This window comes from Telmatherina bonti (genome assembly GCF_933228915.1).
Source record: "Telmatherina bonti genome assembly, chromosome: 21".
Taxonomy (NCBI): domain Eukaryota; kingdom Metazoa; phylum Chordata; class Actinopteri; order Atheriniformes; family Telmatherinidae; genus Telmatherina; species Telmatherina bonti.
Genome location: NC_136630.1, coordinates 20,304,179 through 20,320,725, shown reverse-complemented (window position 1 = coordinate 20,320,725; position 16,547 = coordinate 20,304,179). Strand labels below are relative to the sequence as shown.

At 38.8% G+C, this 16,547-nt stretch overlaps 1 protein-coding gene across 1 annotated transcript in view; it reads right to left on the bottom strand.

The window, feature by feature from the left end:
* Window positions 1-378: 378 nt before the first annotated feature.
* LOC306771591 (cytohesin-3-like) overlaps window positions 379-16,547 on the bottom strand; it is a 38,361-nt gene continuing 22,192 nt past the window's right edge. The window contains exons 6-13 of the mRNA XM_079260815.1: window positions 14,404-14,484; window positions 14,187-14,299; window positions 10,041-10,189; window positions 9,794-9,905; window positions 4,485-4,561; window positions 2,598-2,669; window positions 2,329-2,483; window positions 379-506 (exon numbers count right to left, since the gene is read on the bottom strand). Of these exons, the coding sequence (XP_079116941.1) occupies window positions 434-506; window positions 2,329-2,483; window positions 2,598-2,669; window positions 4,485-4,561; window positions 9,794-9,905; window positions 10,041-10,189; window positions 14,187-14,299; window positions 14,404-14,484 (832 nt within the window). The 3' untranslated portion in view covers window positions 379-433. The remainder of the gene's footprint in view (window positions 507-2,328; window positions 2,484-2,597; window positions 2,670-4,484; window positions 4,562-9,793; window positions 9,906-10,040; window positions 10,190-14,186; window positions 14,300-14,403; window positions 14,485-16,547) is intronic.

Genomic DNA, 16,547 nt, shown 5'->3' with positions numbered 1-16,547 from the left:
AAACTGAAAAAAAAAATCCTGGGGGCAACTCTGGATGACAGAAGTACTGCAGTATATGGTTATGGATATTGAGGTTTCAAATTGGCACTGAATTACTGGTGCAGTCGAGTCAATTCGCTATGTGACCAACAGAGGGCAGTCTCTTCAAAAGGGATCCTTGGATGACAGGCTTGGGTGTCTCATCCCTGGTCTCATCCTTTCTCTGATCCACAAATTCAACGATCCTCTCAGACTAAGTGTAATCTCTATTTTTTATGTCAGAAAAGAATTGATGTGCTGTCTTCAGGCAGAAGTCGAGGTGACCCACAGAGTCCCACTTGCTGCTATCAGCCCTAACACGTGGAAGACTCTTGTGACCCCAGTAACAAAAACAGATTCACAAGGAGTCCTGGTCACAGAAGTGCAGCTGAAATATGAAGCTCAGGGCGAGCAGTCATTTCTTATTGGCTATTCTCCTCTTCCTGGTGGCCAGCATGTCATAGAAAGGATCCCTGCTGATGCTCGCTCTGTGGAAGAGGACAAGAAAAAGCTGATTAACAACTGTCCACTGCTCACAACAGGGTGACATCGGTGTAAATTGGCATTTTAAATGTCAGCAAAATATTTCATCCTGACCTGTGTGTGTGTGTGCTGTGTTCTGGTGATAAGAGTGAGAAATAATTCGCCAAACCTCAAGCTTTTAAATTTGTTTAAAAAAAAAAAAAAAACTGCACTTTTGGTGTTCTGTAATCAGTTCAATTTCTAATACAATCACTTAAGTATTGCTTTGCTCTTGTACAAAAATCTTAAATTTATTTTAAAGGAATTAATTGAACTACCTCAAAGTTAATTAGCATAAGCTAAAGGTCCCCATCATACCAGACCCTGGTTTATGTTTGCTAGATAGATGAGGGTGAGTACAAAGGTACGCAGTTGGTCCCAGTCCACAATTTCATCACTAGATGTCACTAAATCCCAGACTTGCATTTAAAGTAAAACAATAATCACATTTTTGACAGATAAATTAATAGACATTGTGGTCTTTAAATAGTTAAGATCCCCATTAGCCCCAATGCAGTATATTTAATAATGAACTCCTGGCTTTAATATTTTGTGTTGGAAATGGTTATAAACTGCAGTTTCACCAAAGACTGTTTTTCCAGAAACTGCTTCCTGTTTGAAAGTGAGACTGAAATAAAAAAAATCCGCACATCCAACTGAAAAACCTAAACTGTGAGCAGAAAGAAGATACACCAAGGGTAAATGCAAAAGTGGGTGATTACAGCTGCAGAGTAAATTCAGCTCCATGTGAACTCATGACTACTTCAGAAGAGTGGGGGCTCTATACCCTCATATGCTGCTGGAGTCAGATGGAAAAAAACGCTGAGCAATACGCCGGTTTCCTGGCAGCTTAAATTTGCCAGGCTGAGATGTCTTTCATTGCACATGCACAGCACTGTTAATACAACAGCACTCTTCAGCTTTGTAGATGAGTCAGGTGGGTCTGTGTGTGTGAAATCTGCTGACCACAGGACAGTCTGCCGCCTCACCAGTCTGGTCAAATGCCACAGAATACTCTCCGTCCTGCAGTTTTAGTCTGTTATCATTAATATTCCAGCAGTACAAAAGATGGTCTTCACATAACTTAGCACACAAGATATTAATCAATAGAAAGTCCCCGCACTCTAAAATCTCCTAAACCAAGAAAAATGCACCTCTTTCCTCTCTAGCCAACAAGATTTCAGGAATGCACTCCCAATCCCACCACTTCCATTACGCAGACACACATCTATCAATACTAAGAGGTTTTTAGCATCATTACGGCATGAAAAGATTGAATTATATCATTTTCTGTGCTGATATTGATCATATTTGCCAGTGAAGCTGAACCTGATTGGATGATAACTAGTCAGGCAATCTATAACCTACCAGGCCTAGTTTACAGTTGCACCTCCACTCTTCCTAATCGATAACAATGGGATGTCAGTGTACATGCAGGCAAAACACTTATAGGTGTGCTGCAAGAGCCTGAGGAGATTTGTGTGTGTGTGTGTGTGTGTGTGTGGGTTTCTCTTTGCTTGTTGAGCTCCAGACAAAGGAAAGTGACCTTATCCAGCAGAGCAGGAATCACCTCTGAGTGTTAGCTTTATGGAAGTGTGAGAAACAGTCACATTTAGTCACCAGCCTTAGTGTGTACAGTCTTGATCATGCTCACAGATGCGTGTGTGTGTGTGTGTTGGTTTCTCAGTGTCAAGGTCATACATGAGAAAGTCCCTCATGGGAGCAGGCAGGCTTTGGCTAAGTGCCCTCTAAGTGTAAATGGATCCACGCTAACATGCTGTCTCTTACTTGATGGATTTGATCCACTCCTCCTTTTCTTCCGGGGTCGGCGCTGATATCCTGTACACTACATGGTTGCCCTCGACAACCCGCCCATCCGCCTCCGTCTTGCAGGCCTTGATAACCTGACCTTTGTGGTTGGGGTTGTAGAGCTCAAAACAGTTCTGGGAAAACAGAAATATTTTTGTGTTAAAAAATGTTTTGTTGTGGGGTTTTTTTTTTGGATTCTGCAAATGAGAGAAATTAAGCACAGGAGAGTTACTAGATTTAGTCCTTACAGGTTTTCTTGGTTCATCCACCTCTCTGATGCTGAGGTTTTCTAAAGGAATAATCCCACGAGGCTCTTTATCCTGAGGACATGAAGAAAACAACCTTCAGCATCAGCATATCATTCATTCAGCACATGCATTTGCTATCTAAGACAGAGAGACATGGACGGTTTCTGTGTGCAAAGAGGGAAAGTAAAAATGAAGACGGGATTGAGCCCAGAGCACTCAGTGTCTTACTGAAACGTTTCACTTGTCATTGTTTTTACTTAGAACTCTAAAATAAAATCTAAGAATCCTGCCCATATGAAGCAGATCATAAAATTATATTTTTATTTTTATTAAAGTAATGCTGTACATAAAAATACTTTTTTTTTTTTTTTTTTTTTAAAAAGACGCTTATTATTATGGATATAATTTTCATGTTAATGCCTATTTTTAAGATAGATTTTGTATTTTTTTTGTTAGAGGCCCGCTATTCACCCTCCCGTATTTGACATGAAATTTGCTACAATAACACACAATTCTAAAGTGAAAAATCTCATCATAACACCACAGCTTCCTCAGCTTAGCGTTTTTATTTGTGTCCTGTGACAATTACCGAATGTCAAATAAGATAAAGCAGCTGAATGAAAATGGATTTTGCAAGCATTTTAACATGGTCATTAAGTAGTTTGCAGTTTTACCGGGCATGACAGATGTGCTGGCATTCCTGTCATCTCTTCTTGACTGTTTTTTTTTTTTTTTTTCACACAATTAAAGCAATAACTGTCATAGCTACATATTACAAATCCAAAATATTGTTGTTAAAAAGATGATCCAGCAACATGACTTCCTGCAACAGTTTTCTTTTCCCCAGTGTGTATTGAGGTGTGGTTGAAAAGCACACTGAAAGGTTTTAATTCATCCTGGTCATGTAAGGGACAGCGCCCGAGGGAGAGGTAACCCTACACTCTCCATCCATTCACCTTCCAACGCATCATGTCGGCTGAGCCCAGATATGTGTGTGTGTGTGTGTGGAGGTAGTGGGGAGGGGGGACCTTGACGAACAACTCTGTGGCCTGCTTGTCATCTTTCTTCTAATGAGGGGGCACAGCAGGGGGAAGGAAATGCCATGGGACAGCTGCTCACAGCTGGCTCGGTGTGTGCCTCAAACCCCCACCGCCACTACAGCAGGCATTTGTGTGTGCTGAGGGATTCCTAACTGTGAGATTTGGGAAGCTGGGGTGGGGGGGTTGGGGAACCCACTTGGCTTACAGCTTAGCAGGGCCAGATGTGTTGCTATAGACTTTGCAGATGTTTCCCATGATGCTTCATGTTAATTGCTGGAGTGTGGCTCATTTCGGTCAAAGGGCTGCATCTATTAAATAGTAAACCTGCAGGGCAAAGACCTGTGCTCTCTCTTTTGACTGTGTGTGTATCTGTGTGTGTGTGTGTGAGAGAGAGAGGGAGAGGGAGAGAACCATGGACTGAATGGGTGGCTCTGTTTAATTTATCTTCACTTAACTTTAAATCCAGTCAAAGCCTTATTGCCTTTTCTCACAATTCATCATTTTAAAATGGACAAATGAATAAATTATACATGTTAAAATGCAAACCTATATCCTCTGTTATTTGAAACAGGAAGAGTTTGGCATTTTGACGTTGACTTGAGTGTTGCCTGAGAAGATAAATACAAAATCTTGACACCTTTGACTGTTACTATATTTACAAGGTTGCCAAGCAACTAGAAGATGCAGCACAAACGGAGGCATCATCATCTAGCCAAACAGCAAGGCAAAATAAAAAAGAAAAGGGGTTAATAAATGTGTAATAATGTTTATTTTGGTTAAAAGCCAATCTCTTACAACTAGAATTTCAATGTGACAGATGGAAACACACACAAATCAAAGTACTTACTGTTGTGTATTCAAAGTAATAGAGGCAGTTGTCAGTCAGAATAAACCATCTTCTCTTCCACGTTTTTACCCGGCCGCCTGGTGAGGAGAAATGCAACAACATTTGAGCTGAAACTGAAGGGTTGACAGGGTTTGTGCACGTAGAAGCTAACCTACAAGAGACCTCGGTTCCACGTGCCACATCTGGTTCTGATCATTGTCTCCATTTAAGGCTGGATGTGCCTGAATCCCACCCCCCCCACCCCAACCCCTCAGTCCCCTGATTGATGCCCACAGGCGAGTACAAGGGAGAGAGAGGTGTGTGAAGACAGCTGAACCCTGTGTCACCTTTAAGAGGAAATTCAGACAGGTACACAGCACATACGTGTGAGAACTGAAGTAGCAGGGAGCGCTGGTGGTCTGTCTAGTGATGGCTAGATTTACATTTACATTTAGATTTAAATTTACATTTTTGCAAAGAGCTGTAAGTGTTTATTTGTTTTCATTGCAATAAAATGTTGCGTGATATCAGGAAGAGATCATTAAAAAGAGGCGCGATCGGCCCATCTGCCTGCATAGATAAAACTAGATTATTGGGCTTATTGGATTTTCTGCTAATTACACCATGCATGATGCAATCTGTAATGAACCTGCAAGATCAATGTACAATGTGCAACATGTGCAGCATAATAACATGTTTGCTGACTGAGTGAAATGTACACAAAGCAGCCGTTACTGATGTCATATATATGCAAAATTCACATGACCCAGATTTTTATTCTACTGCCAAAACTAGAATAGTATCCAGGATTTACCTTTTACCAAAAATCTTTGTTTGTCTTAGTCATAAAGGTACTACATTTTAATGATAAAGGCAGAAAGTAAATTTACAGCTGTAATGCATGTTTTACTTTCCTGTAGTTGACGGACAAGCCTGAGCAGGGAGCTGCTTATGGGAGCTGCTTATCTCTCCTCAGCCACATGTTTGTTATCATCCCCAAAATATGGCATTTTTCATGTATATCTACTGCAGAACCTCCCAGGTTTGCATGTCTCTGATGCAGTATGATCACTGAGGTTTATTTTACTGATATTTCAGAAAAAAGCAGGAGTAAAATATATCAATTGAGCCGATTTGTTTTTTTGTATTATAGTTATAAGAAAAACATTTTTATAAACACCCTCAAGTCACAATTACTTAAATAATTTCTTTACTGTAACTGAAAGGCTTTACATGCTAAACAGCCTCCAGATTGAACTGCTTATGTTTTCTTAGGCTGCATACAAAATGTATAGTTTTTTTATTCCCTTCTTGTTGTAGTTGTATTCACTATATTTAAAACTGTGTGACCTAATGAAGTCTCTATACTTGATCATAATCACTGAAAGAAGAATTTGAAACATTTACATGAGTAAAACTGATTAGTTTTGTACTTCTGACTGGTGGTTTGGTCCAGACTATTTATAAAAATGGATACCTTGGGAATTTGACAGCCCCATCGGATGATTACAGAGAGGGGAAAGAAGAAATAAGGACATAAATATGAATTCGGTTAAAGTTTCAGTAGTAGATCTGAAATGACATCCAGACTGCACGCTGCTTTTTCTAAGATGTCTGAATCTAAAACATTTTGAAACCAGTTGTATTTTTCCATGTGGAATGTAGTGGAGAGGAGAAAAAACCTGTATATATAATGAAATAAAAAGTAAAGTATCTCAACGGAGTACTTTAGTAAATGTAGTTCACTTTGTAGCACTGATTTTGCTCCAGTCCATAGGGACAAGATGTGGCTGACAGAGGTGCCTAATGTCTCTATGACCTCGCCAACCTCTGAAATATAAAGGTGTCTACATAACCACATATTTGACACACAGTCCTAGTTTGATGATGCTGGGTTGGGGCACAGCAGCAGGCTCAGTCTTTGTTAGTAGTCTTATGAAGCACATACATGGATTTGTAGAGAAAGGCAGATTCAAACACTACTGAATGTTGTAAAAACAACCGAATTAAAGCTAAAACAATAATAAATCTCTCATCATTAGGCTTATTTGGTGCTGCGCCCAATGGAGAATTTGCTAATGTGAAAGTGAAGCTGGTTTGATGGTGGCCAGCGAAGCAGGGAGAGAGAGAGTGAATCATGACGGAGCGGTGAGATGTACCGAGAGCCTGCAGGGTGGGAACACAGGAAGACAGATGAAAAAGGTCTTCTTTATTTCTCTGCATGACCAGCCAAACAGGAGTCGATGTGTATTCCCACAGCTCAAACTCAAGCAGGCCATTCACTGAGGCTCAAGCATGGCTGTGCGTTCTAGCCGGAAAGGAGCTGAATGACCAGCAGGGTAGTCTCCATTGGTACAGAGCGTGGGGTGAACTGTTCAGCTTACTCATGATGTTTGTCTCTGAGAATTTACAAGTAAAAATGCATTATTTATTCTAGACCAATGTAAGCTAATGTTATTAATAGAGCAACACCAAAACCTCCAGCAGCTTTTGTTAAAGAAATCTGTTCGATTTCCTGAAGCTTTATTTGTTGTTATGAAAAATTTGAAGCTGTACAAGCTGTACCACACTTTTATGCTTTCTTGGTTGAAGAAACTGAGCCAAACCCAAAAGAAAAAATAATTAAATGACTCCTCATTTTACTTAGTTTGTGTCTTGTTCAATCAGTCACAAAGTCTCACCTGTGTTACTGAATACATCACTCAAGTGTCTGTGTGCAAACCAGCGTGTAATGTGGCATTATCAGCTGTAAGTAATAGCTTTCCTGGTTAGTTTACCCACTAGATCAGAAAGTCCTACTAGGTTTCAAACTCTCCAAAAGATGGGTCTTTATTATGTTTTCAGAAATTTCTGGGCTCAACTAGTGGACTGAGAACAGTGTCCTACCCCAGTTTGTTTAGCAGAAAGCAAGGCAGTTAACTAAACTAATCATATAGTGGACACCTATTTAGAAGCTTTTGTCTTGCATATTCATGAATGAGGAATGTATTTTTGTAAATAAACCACTTCAGTGGATGTTAGTGAGTCATCCAATACATTTCCATTCACTGGAGAATAAAATATATATATATATACAATTCTGTTTGCAATTCACAAGTTTGCCATTGTGATAAATAAGAAAAGAAAATGATACAGCTACATATTTTATAGAAGATTTATATAATATAATTATGATAATATATCATTTTAAAATATTTTATAGAATACATTAAAATAAATAATAAATCACAATAATTCTAAATGTCTTTAATAAACAAAAAAGTATCATTCCATATATCTGTAGAAGTAAAATACTGTATTTAAAAAAATGTTGCTTTGTTTTTAACTAATTGCATGCATGAAAGGGTTAATCCCAGCTCTGAGTTTCAACTTTTGAAGCACATAGAAAGCAGCGCACCCTCTGACATTGTGTAGCACATTCCTAGCACAAATACTGGAAACAAAGATTTTATAAATATAAAAATAAAAACTTTTCTTGTTAAGGAAAACAAAATAAAACCTCCAATTGATCATTTATTTATGGCTCTGACCTCTGACTAATCCAGGCATTAGTCTCTTCAGTGAAAAGCATGACGGTTTCAAGACAGTTATCTTTTAGTCTAAGACATGTCTTAGTCTTGGTGTACAAATTAGCGCTCTTTGTTTGCACCAGCTGAGGCAAGCCCTGTGCATCATCCAACCTCTTACAAAGCCACCAGAGGAATGTAGCCAATCCCCATGCAGATCAATGACCTCAAACTTGCCTTGTCTCTTGAAAAAGATAACCCATCACCTCGCAGTGCTAATGAACATATCTGTCCTCTTACAGCTCTGATACAACAAGCCAATTATATGAGGTAGATAGCATGTTCAGGGGCCTGGTGTGCTTAAGAGATAATAGCAGCCAATGCCAGTACGAGGGCACTCTGTGGTGAACTGGGAGGATGGAGGAGGGCGAAATGGTACCTACCTCCTAATACAAAGATTTTATTGGGGACAGCCATCACAGAGCAGAATGAAAGAACATAACGAAAGGTGAGAGAAAAGGCGTGAGAAACAAAACCAACAAAACACTGAAGGATTTGGAAAGAGACATATCTGTACAATAGATGGACAGAGAAACTGAAAATGCTAGCTTCCTACTAGCTTAGAACTAGAAGGCACAAGACAAAGAGGACAGATCACAAGATGATGGCAGTACAGGATCATGTGGCAGTTGTTAAAAATCACAGATCTTCTAGCAACCACAAAGGAGATTGACTGTTTTCTGAGCGAAAAAATAGCCTGGATTAAAAAACAGACAACTTAAACTTATGAGGGACATTTTCAACTGACCACGTTGAAAACAATTCTTTTGCAAGAAAACTTTCAAGTCGCATTATTTGCTGCATGTTAACAGAAATACTGTAGGTTGTTGGGAAAAAAAGTGCTCCCCAAAGAAAACTGTAGCAGGTGTTAGTTATGGTGTGGAAAGACTCTCTGAGACTGATTAAACCAAAGATGGTTGTAGGAGGAATAATGAAGCAGTCATGTTACATCACACTGCTAAAAAGAAACTTTAAACTATCCACTAGAGTGCTGAAACTTGAACTCAAAGTGTACAGAGGTGGAGAGAGAGAGGGAAGTTGACTTTATATCGTGACACTGTTATTAGTTAGCTAATTGTGCAACTTTGCTTTAATGTGTCTAAGCACAAAGTGATGCAATACTGAGAAACCTCTGTCTGGTCTGTTTATACTACCACAGAAAAGCAGAGGCAGCTTAACATAGATACCATTCTTGCATCAATATGTCATTACTGTTGGCTGAAAAAGTCCAATAATTCAATAATCAATGATGGAAGATGGTTGTGGAATGGAAAAAAAGCAGTCAACCAAACATTTTTCTACCAAGACCCTGAGGAAATAATCCTATTAAAATATGTAGACTGTTATTTAAAGTCCCTTTAACAAAAATGCAAGAACTTTCTTTAATTTATGAGGTTAGTCAAAGAAAACTTAAGAATTTCCATCCTGAATTCGCAGTTAAAATAAATTGATGAAAACCCAACATTGCATTGAAATTCATAGATAAGATGTTTGAAGATATACTTACAATCTGAACTAAACCCTAAAACCATCACACAGTAGTTTATGAAGAACTTAAAAGTCGTATGCTTTGCAGTATAACCAGTCATTGTTGCCCAGGACTCATCAACCTCTAAATTGACCACCACAAGACCCCAAATTAAAACAGCCACACAGAATAGTTTACCTAGAAACTGAAAGGAACATCTCCTAAAAGTGACATAAAGTATCTGCTGACATTATTTAACATAATCTGTGTTACATTTGTGACTCTGATGTACATACCAAGCTTTAAGAGCCAGCCTTCTCTGTCAGGGTTGAAGAATGTGTGCGTCAGATCATTCCCGTCGTCCTCTGGGATTTTGAAGGGCTCATTTTTGATACTGTCGTAAAGATTCTGTCGACAAGGAAGGAAACAATTAATCTAACTGGGAGACAGGACAGGACATGCCTCATTTGCGTGGAGTATGTGCGGCAGAAGTATCACAGATTATCAGTCACATACACAGACTCATTACATACACATTCTCACCCTGAGAAGCTCTTCTGGCAGATCCCCTCCTTCATTGATGCCCCTATTCATGGAGATAAAGCGCTCTACGGGGGGTTTGTCTCTGACGTTAGGGTTGTGCAGACTGGTGTTGAGCATGATGATTGCGAACGACAACACATAGCAGGTATCTGCAACGGAACAGGTTCAAAGCATTCAAGCACTGAAAACACCTCCATACACAGTCTCTGTCTGAATGCATACATAATATACACAAATACATTATTATTCAGCTCACTGCACCTTTGGTTGTAGCTTCTTTTCAGCATCAGACCAGAGCCTGATGTTTGACTGAGCCCGAGTTTAAATTTAATAGCAACCACAAGCTTTACTGATGTGTCAACCAAAAGTCAATGGCGATATCTTTATTTTAAATCCTCATATTAGTAATGCTAAAAGTCTTGCTGAACTTGACAATGACAATGTTTTTTGTGAATTGGGGGGATTTTTGTTTGATTCTTTTCAGTGTTGATGTTGTTGCTGGGTTGTAAAATGCTTGGCAGATTTTAAAATAAGCTTTCTGACAGTATGATGTATTTACATCTTTATGCACAGCAAATGTGTTAAACACAAGTTTATGAAGGTTTTAATGCAGCATGTGTAGTGGAACATTTTTGGTCAATATACAATGGGACATCATCAGCATACAAGAAGATTTTATTTCCTTTTTTTTTTTTTTTTTTTTTATTAATAATACTGCAAGTGACATTCATTTTTCTTCTACTTAATACATATTTTAACTAAAATTGTTTAGGGGAATTTTCTCAATAACTGCAAAGAAAGAAAAATAAATAGAAATTACCAGCATCTCTCATGCTGCCAGTCTAGCATGTTTAAGAATGACATTTTATATATTTCTGACTGCATTGAAAAGATATATATGAGAGACATTGTTCATGCATCTGTTTCTCCTACTAGAATCTGATGATACAAGCATCAATAAATTTAGTCTGCTTTGGTAATTGTTATTTTTTTAACATCAATATATGGTTCAAGGCTAGAGTTAAGATAGTTAGTTGGTTTATCTTGATGACTCCATAGCTTGTGTAGGGCAGAGATCCCCATTAACCCCGGTCCTCCAGGACCGGTGTCCTGCAGGTTTTTCAAGTGTTCCTGCTGGAATACACCTGATTCATGCTCAGACAAGCTCTGCACATGTCTTCTAAAGACACATTGATTTGAATCATGTGTGGTTCAGCAGAGACACTTGAAAAACCGTTACAACACTGGTCCTCGAGGACCAGGATTGGGGATCCCTGGTGTAGGGAACCAAAGCCAATGCACAAGCTGCTAGTCGTCATTCTGTGTCCCAACATCCTGTTCAGTCTATCAAATGGAAATGGAAAACAGCAAATAAGGAGAGTAAAGATGCAGTTCATTCTGGTAATTCTAGTGTTGGATATCGGCAGTGAGAGATTTTATTTCTTTTTTGCTGCAGGTAATAATTTGATCTTTTGTCCAATTATTGGAGTTTAAATTGGAGACAAGTCATGTCCACTAAGTGAAATTCAGCTTTTTTTGTCTTAGAGTACGTCCCACAGCTAATTAGAGTTGCTATTTTCCATTTTTAAAAGATTCAGGCGGTGCTTTTGTGTACAGCATTTTAGAGTTGGCTTTAATATTCAAAGGTTAGGGTTAGGTAGGTTGTGTGTAGGTTAGTGTGTGCAAGTAAGATGCTTTGATAGGCCCACTGCTGTGTGTCGATGCTCAGACTCATACGGACCACTGGCTGCTTGTAAATGAATCATTCATCCCCCTCTGTCTGTCTGCTTCCCCTGACACACTTTGGTCCTATGCCGCCTATTGTCTGTCTACCCCCATGAAAAAAAAAGATGCCCTCTGTACACAGTACAGTACTGTGAGGAAAGTTCTGCAAGAGCAAGAGGAATGTCAACGTCAGCGTAGTCAAAAACAGAAAACTGATGAGCAGGACGGGGCAGTAGCTCATGCATGCTTGTAGTAATTAAAGCTCTGTGATCGTGCTGTGTTTTTTAGGGCTCAGTGCATGATTACTGTCACAGACAAGCCTCCATGCTGACATTCTGCCCTGCACCCCCAACTGACTGTCTCACACTTAGACGTATATGAATATGCATGCCTGCCTATGTGCACATGGGGCCACTGAAGAAAATCTTAATTTGTTAAAATGCAAACTGATTGGTTTTTAAAGAAAAGTACATCCATAGGCTTTAATCCTTTATATTACCACAACTTGCTTTGATTTTTATTACCTTTTACGATTAAGAGTTAGTATTTGCTCAGCTGTGCATCACCAGGTGATCTATTAAACTGAAGATCACCAGGATTAAGAGAATGCCTCCTCCATGGGAGCACATACACTTGTGTCAGTACTATACACCAAAAAGGTCAACTGCTCAAAAACCTCTTAATTATTCACTGACAGATGTAGCTCTTGGCTTTGTTATTACCAAGACCAAGTATCGCTCTGCCAGGTGGACTCTTACTGAATAATGGATGATCCTTGTTTGTTGGTGGTTGTTTACCCAGAAGCTGCAGCCAACTGGAATCTGCAATTTAATCTGGTTAATCCACATCGACATGTAGTTACAGTAACTCTTATGGCTTAATGATTGAAATGTACTTAAAAAAATGAGGCCATCATGCACGCGTCGTATTAGAGACCCTCAGGCAGTATTTCTGTTGGCACATTAGAGCAGGCTGCTTGTCAGTGATGCCTTCACCCAACATATTGGATTGCACACTTTACTCTTATGTGAACAGACAACACTTTGTACCACAATGGGGGTAGGTGCTCTTCAGTTTCCAGCACTGAAACAGAAAGATAAAAGACTAAAATTTATAGTTATCAGCTGCAACTTTGGTGACTGCGTGGGCAGGGCGTGTAGCAAAAAAACACCCACACGTTTCCACACAAATTCCAAAACGTATCCCTTTGCGTCTTTGCATTTACTCAATAGAGGAATGAAAATTATGTCTGTGCAGACTGGTGTCATCATGGTGACACTCTGGTGTTCGTGGCACATGTATGTCTTCACTTGCAACATATATCAGAAGCATGTTTTGCTTTTAAAGGCCAAACAACTTGAAAAGATTCAGAGGCGCAAACCGGACAGGGAGGACCAGCATTGTTTCTATGCAGAAGGAACCTGTTTACATGGAAATGATTCAGCCCATTCTCAAACCTTTGAGGTTTTTCTCCACCTAAAACACTGTTATTGTACAAACAAAAACCCAAAAGTCAACAAAACTGACTCTAACTGACTCAGCATTATGAAAACAGAACCTAAGTAAAGAGAAAAAGACCAGTGGATAAAAGACTATACACTACTGTATAAAACAGTTAATGGCAACAGTTGATAATTTAGGGGAGCAATAGGTGATAGAAAAATAAGTTATGGAAGTTAAGTGTAAGATATATATAACTAAATTAGTTTTTACGCCTCCTAATGACGGTAACAGAAATGCAAACTTTGCCAAAATTATCAAAACACTGGCTGCGAAACAAAACAAATCTTTTAACATGAACCTGAAGAAAGGCTGCTTGAACACAGGAGGTGTCCAAATATCCAAATATTTAAAGCAATATATAAAGAGATGCTACTTAAACAATGCAGAAATAGTACAGAAAAGAAAGTATTAGATAGACTAATTATTATTATTATTATTATTATTATTATTATTATTATTATTATTATTATTATTATTATTATTATTATTAGAATTGCATAAATCTATTATTGAAATTGATTATTGTAAGTTTATAGATTATATAACATAATCAGGAAAAATATTACTACTATATGCATATTACTATTATACTGTGTTGTTGTTAGCATGATTATTATTATTATATAGGTCCATGATGAAAATTATTTCTGAAAGGAGATATTGTTTGTATATACTGCATATTGTTATTAGTACTATTGTTTTTATGGGATTATATAGCAGCTAGAAGTGGTTGTGATATCTAAAGATTGTTGTAAGTTACTGGGGTAGGATTATGTAAACTTATGCTTCCACCAACTCCTTTTGAACTTTTTGTGTCCTTTTCTGTTTTTGCTCATCTGTTTTATTTTATGTTGTTTTTATATTTGTCATTATGTTCACATAAACTTCCACAATCAATCAACCTGCTGGGGATCTGACCTGTGGACTGGAAAACCCCGGGGTTGCACTGGCAGTAGCGGGAAGCAAATGCCTCCATCATGCGATCAATCTTCTGGGCTTCACCTGGTAAGCGGAAACTCCACAGGAACTGCCTACAACACAGAAGCGTCAGCGTGAGTACGGTGTAGCTTGGGGGTGGCGTTGGAAGGGAGGGGGGGTTGATATTGTTCAATATTAAATTTAACAATCTTCTGACCGCAGTGCTTGAACAAGGTTCAGATCCGAAAACTCATGCAGCTCCACGAAAGCCTGAAGCACTTTGATGTTGAAATCATCCCTGGTGGAGAAAACAAGACAAAAAGCCACATTCTCAGCCTCCTTCATCATCAAGCTAAAGGTTTTCATAGAATACAAAGATCCATCCAGGAGATGTCATAACTCTTCTGAAGACAGGGTGGGTGGAGCTAAATTCCATCCAGGAAAGCATTTTTCTTCTGCATTCTTGTAATATCTTTGCCCTTTATTCATATCAGATGCTCTGCAAGTCTGGAAACAGTTTAAACATCTCGCCAGCGCTCAGAAGGATGGGGTGCGCGGATGGTGTGTGTGACTGATGGAAAAACAGCCGAAAGGCCAAACACGAACAGGCTTTTTTTTTTGTCAAAAGGTTTGTTTAGAGAGTTTTCAGAGGAAAAGTCAGCACTGTTTCAGACTGTGGTCACAGCTTCTCTGATCATGTTTACCGTCCACTGAGTCCATGGTCCTGAGCCTGGATCGACTCATCTCACTGTGTACTGTTCAAACCAGTATTGTGTTTTATGTGGCAAGATACTATGGGAAGGCTGAAAAACGCCCTCCCAATGCAATAATATTCTGTGATTTAGTTTTAGGGAGAATAAGATAGGGAATTATCTTCATCTTTATTTGTATTTACAGGCCTACTATGTGTTTCAGGCTATATTGCTTCCTGTACTGTAGTGCCAGACAAATATAATGACTCCTGTCCCCAGAGCGGTACACATAAAGGTATTTCTAGACGTATTATTACTAATAAGGTTGACTGTGGCTGGCTATTTGCTAAGCTGAAATGAAAAAAAAAAGATCATAAACATGTCTCGATGTGATAACACAGCATGTGAAAAAGTTCATTTATATGGAAAACATTTGAAAATTCTCCTTCTGGTTATTTTTGTCCTCCACCAGCTTCCTCTCCTGTGTCCTTCTCTTCATCTCCATCAGCGTGTAATGATAGCTTCCTGCTTTTTGCGTAAGCTTAATTAGTTATAATTACTGAGCGTAAACCCGCAGCCTGTGTTTAGTGTGATTTCCAGTGGGTTGTTGGTCTCTTTTGATGATTCCCCATGCATTAAGTCTGGTGGTAATGCCAGCAGTCCCTGGAGACCCCCCCTCCCCCTCCCCCTGAGCCTTCAGTCTCTGTCAGTGTTTCATTGAATAAGCTTTTGTCTGAATACAACTGTCAACAGCGTCAACGGCAACAATACTTATAAAAACGAAGTGTGAATCAATCAAATGTTTGTGAATGTCACACTTAGCTTTGGAAATGTAAGAACAATATAAGATTACATTAAACTGAAAAGCTTCAATCACAAACAAAGTGGCATGTCTGGCTTGGAAGTATGTGAAGCGCATCTGGCAAAAAACTAAAAATGCGCATACATTTACCACCAGCTGACACTCCGTTACCTGAAAGTGACAGCTGATTTGTGATTTTCTTTATTCTGTATGTGTAAGCTGGGGCAAGGGCCCCTGCTGTGAGTCTTGTTTGTAGGTACTTGAACTTTGCAAACACAATAGGCAAGCTTCCTCTGTCAGTACATTCCTCATTTGAACAATATGTTACAATATGTTACAGTGTACATACCAGCTTTTGAATCAATGTATGTTTCTACAGAAAGTCAGATTTTTCAAGGATGATTTCGATTTGATTTTCCTTTCTGTTTACTGGATCTTTTATTTAAAATTACATTGCATTTTTGCAATGTATTATATATTAATTCTTTCATTGTCATAAGCACTTAGTCTAATTCAGGGTTCAATGTATTATTGAAGCTTTAAAAATCATCAATATAATTATCCTACTTTAGTTTTGACATTTGCACCTTTGCTTTATATATTAGGCAGAGGGCTTTGGGCCCTGCTTCTATCACTGCTGCTCTGATAGACGATTCTCAGACTCTTCACTGCTTAGTTTTACTGTGTTATCTAAAAGCTTCCAATGTGTTACAAATACTGGATGAACTCCAGTTCTGACAAGTGTCACTCTGCAGGTTTGGAGAGGTTGTATGAATGAGAGACACTCATTATGTCTGCTTGTTTTACTTGTTATCTGTATCAATTTCCAAGTCAATTAAACCAATTTGATAAAAAATTTTCCACCTT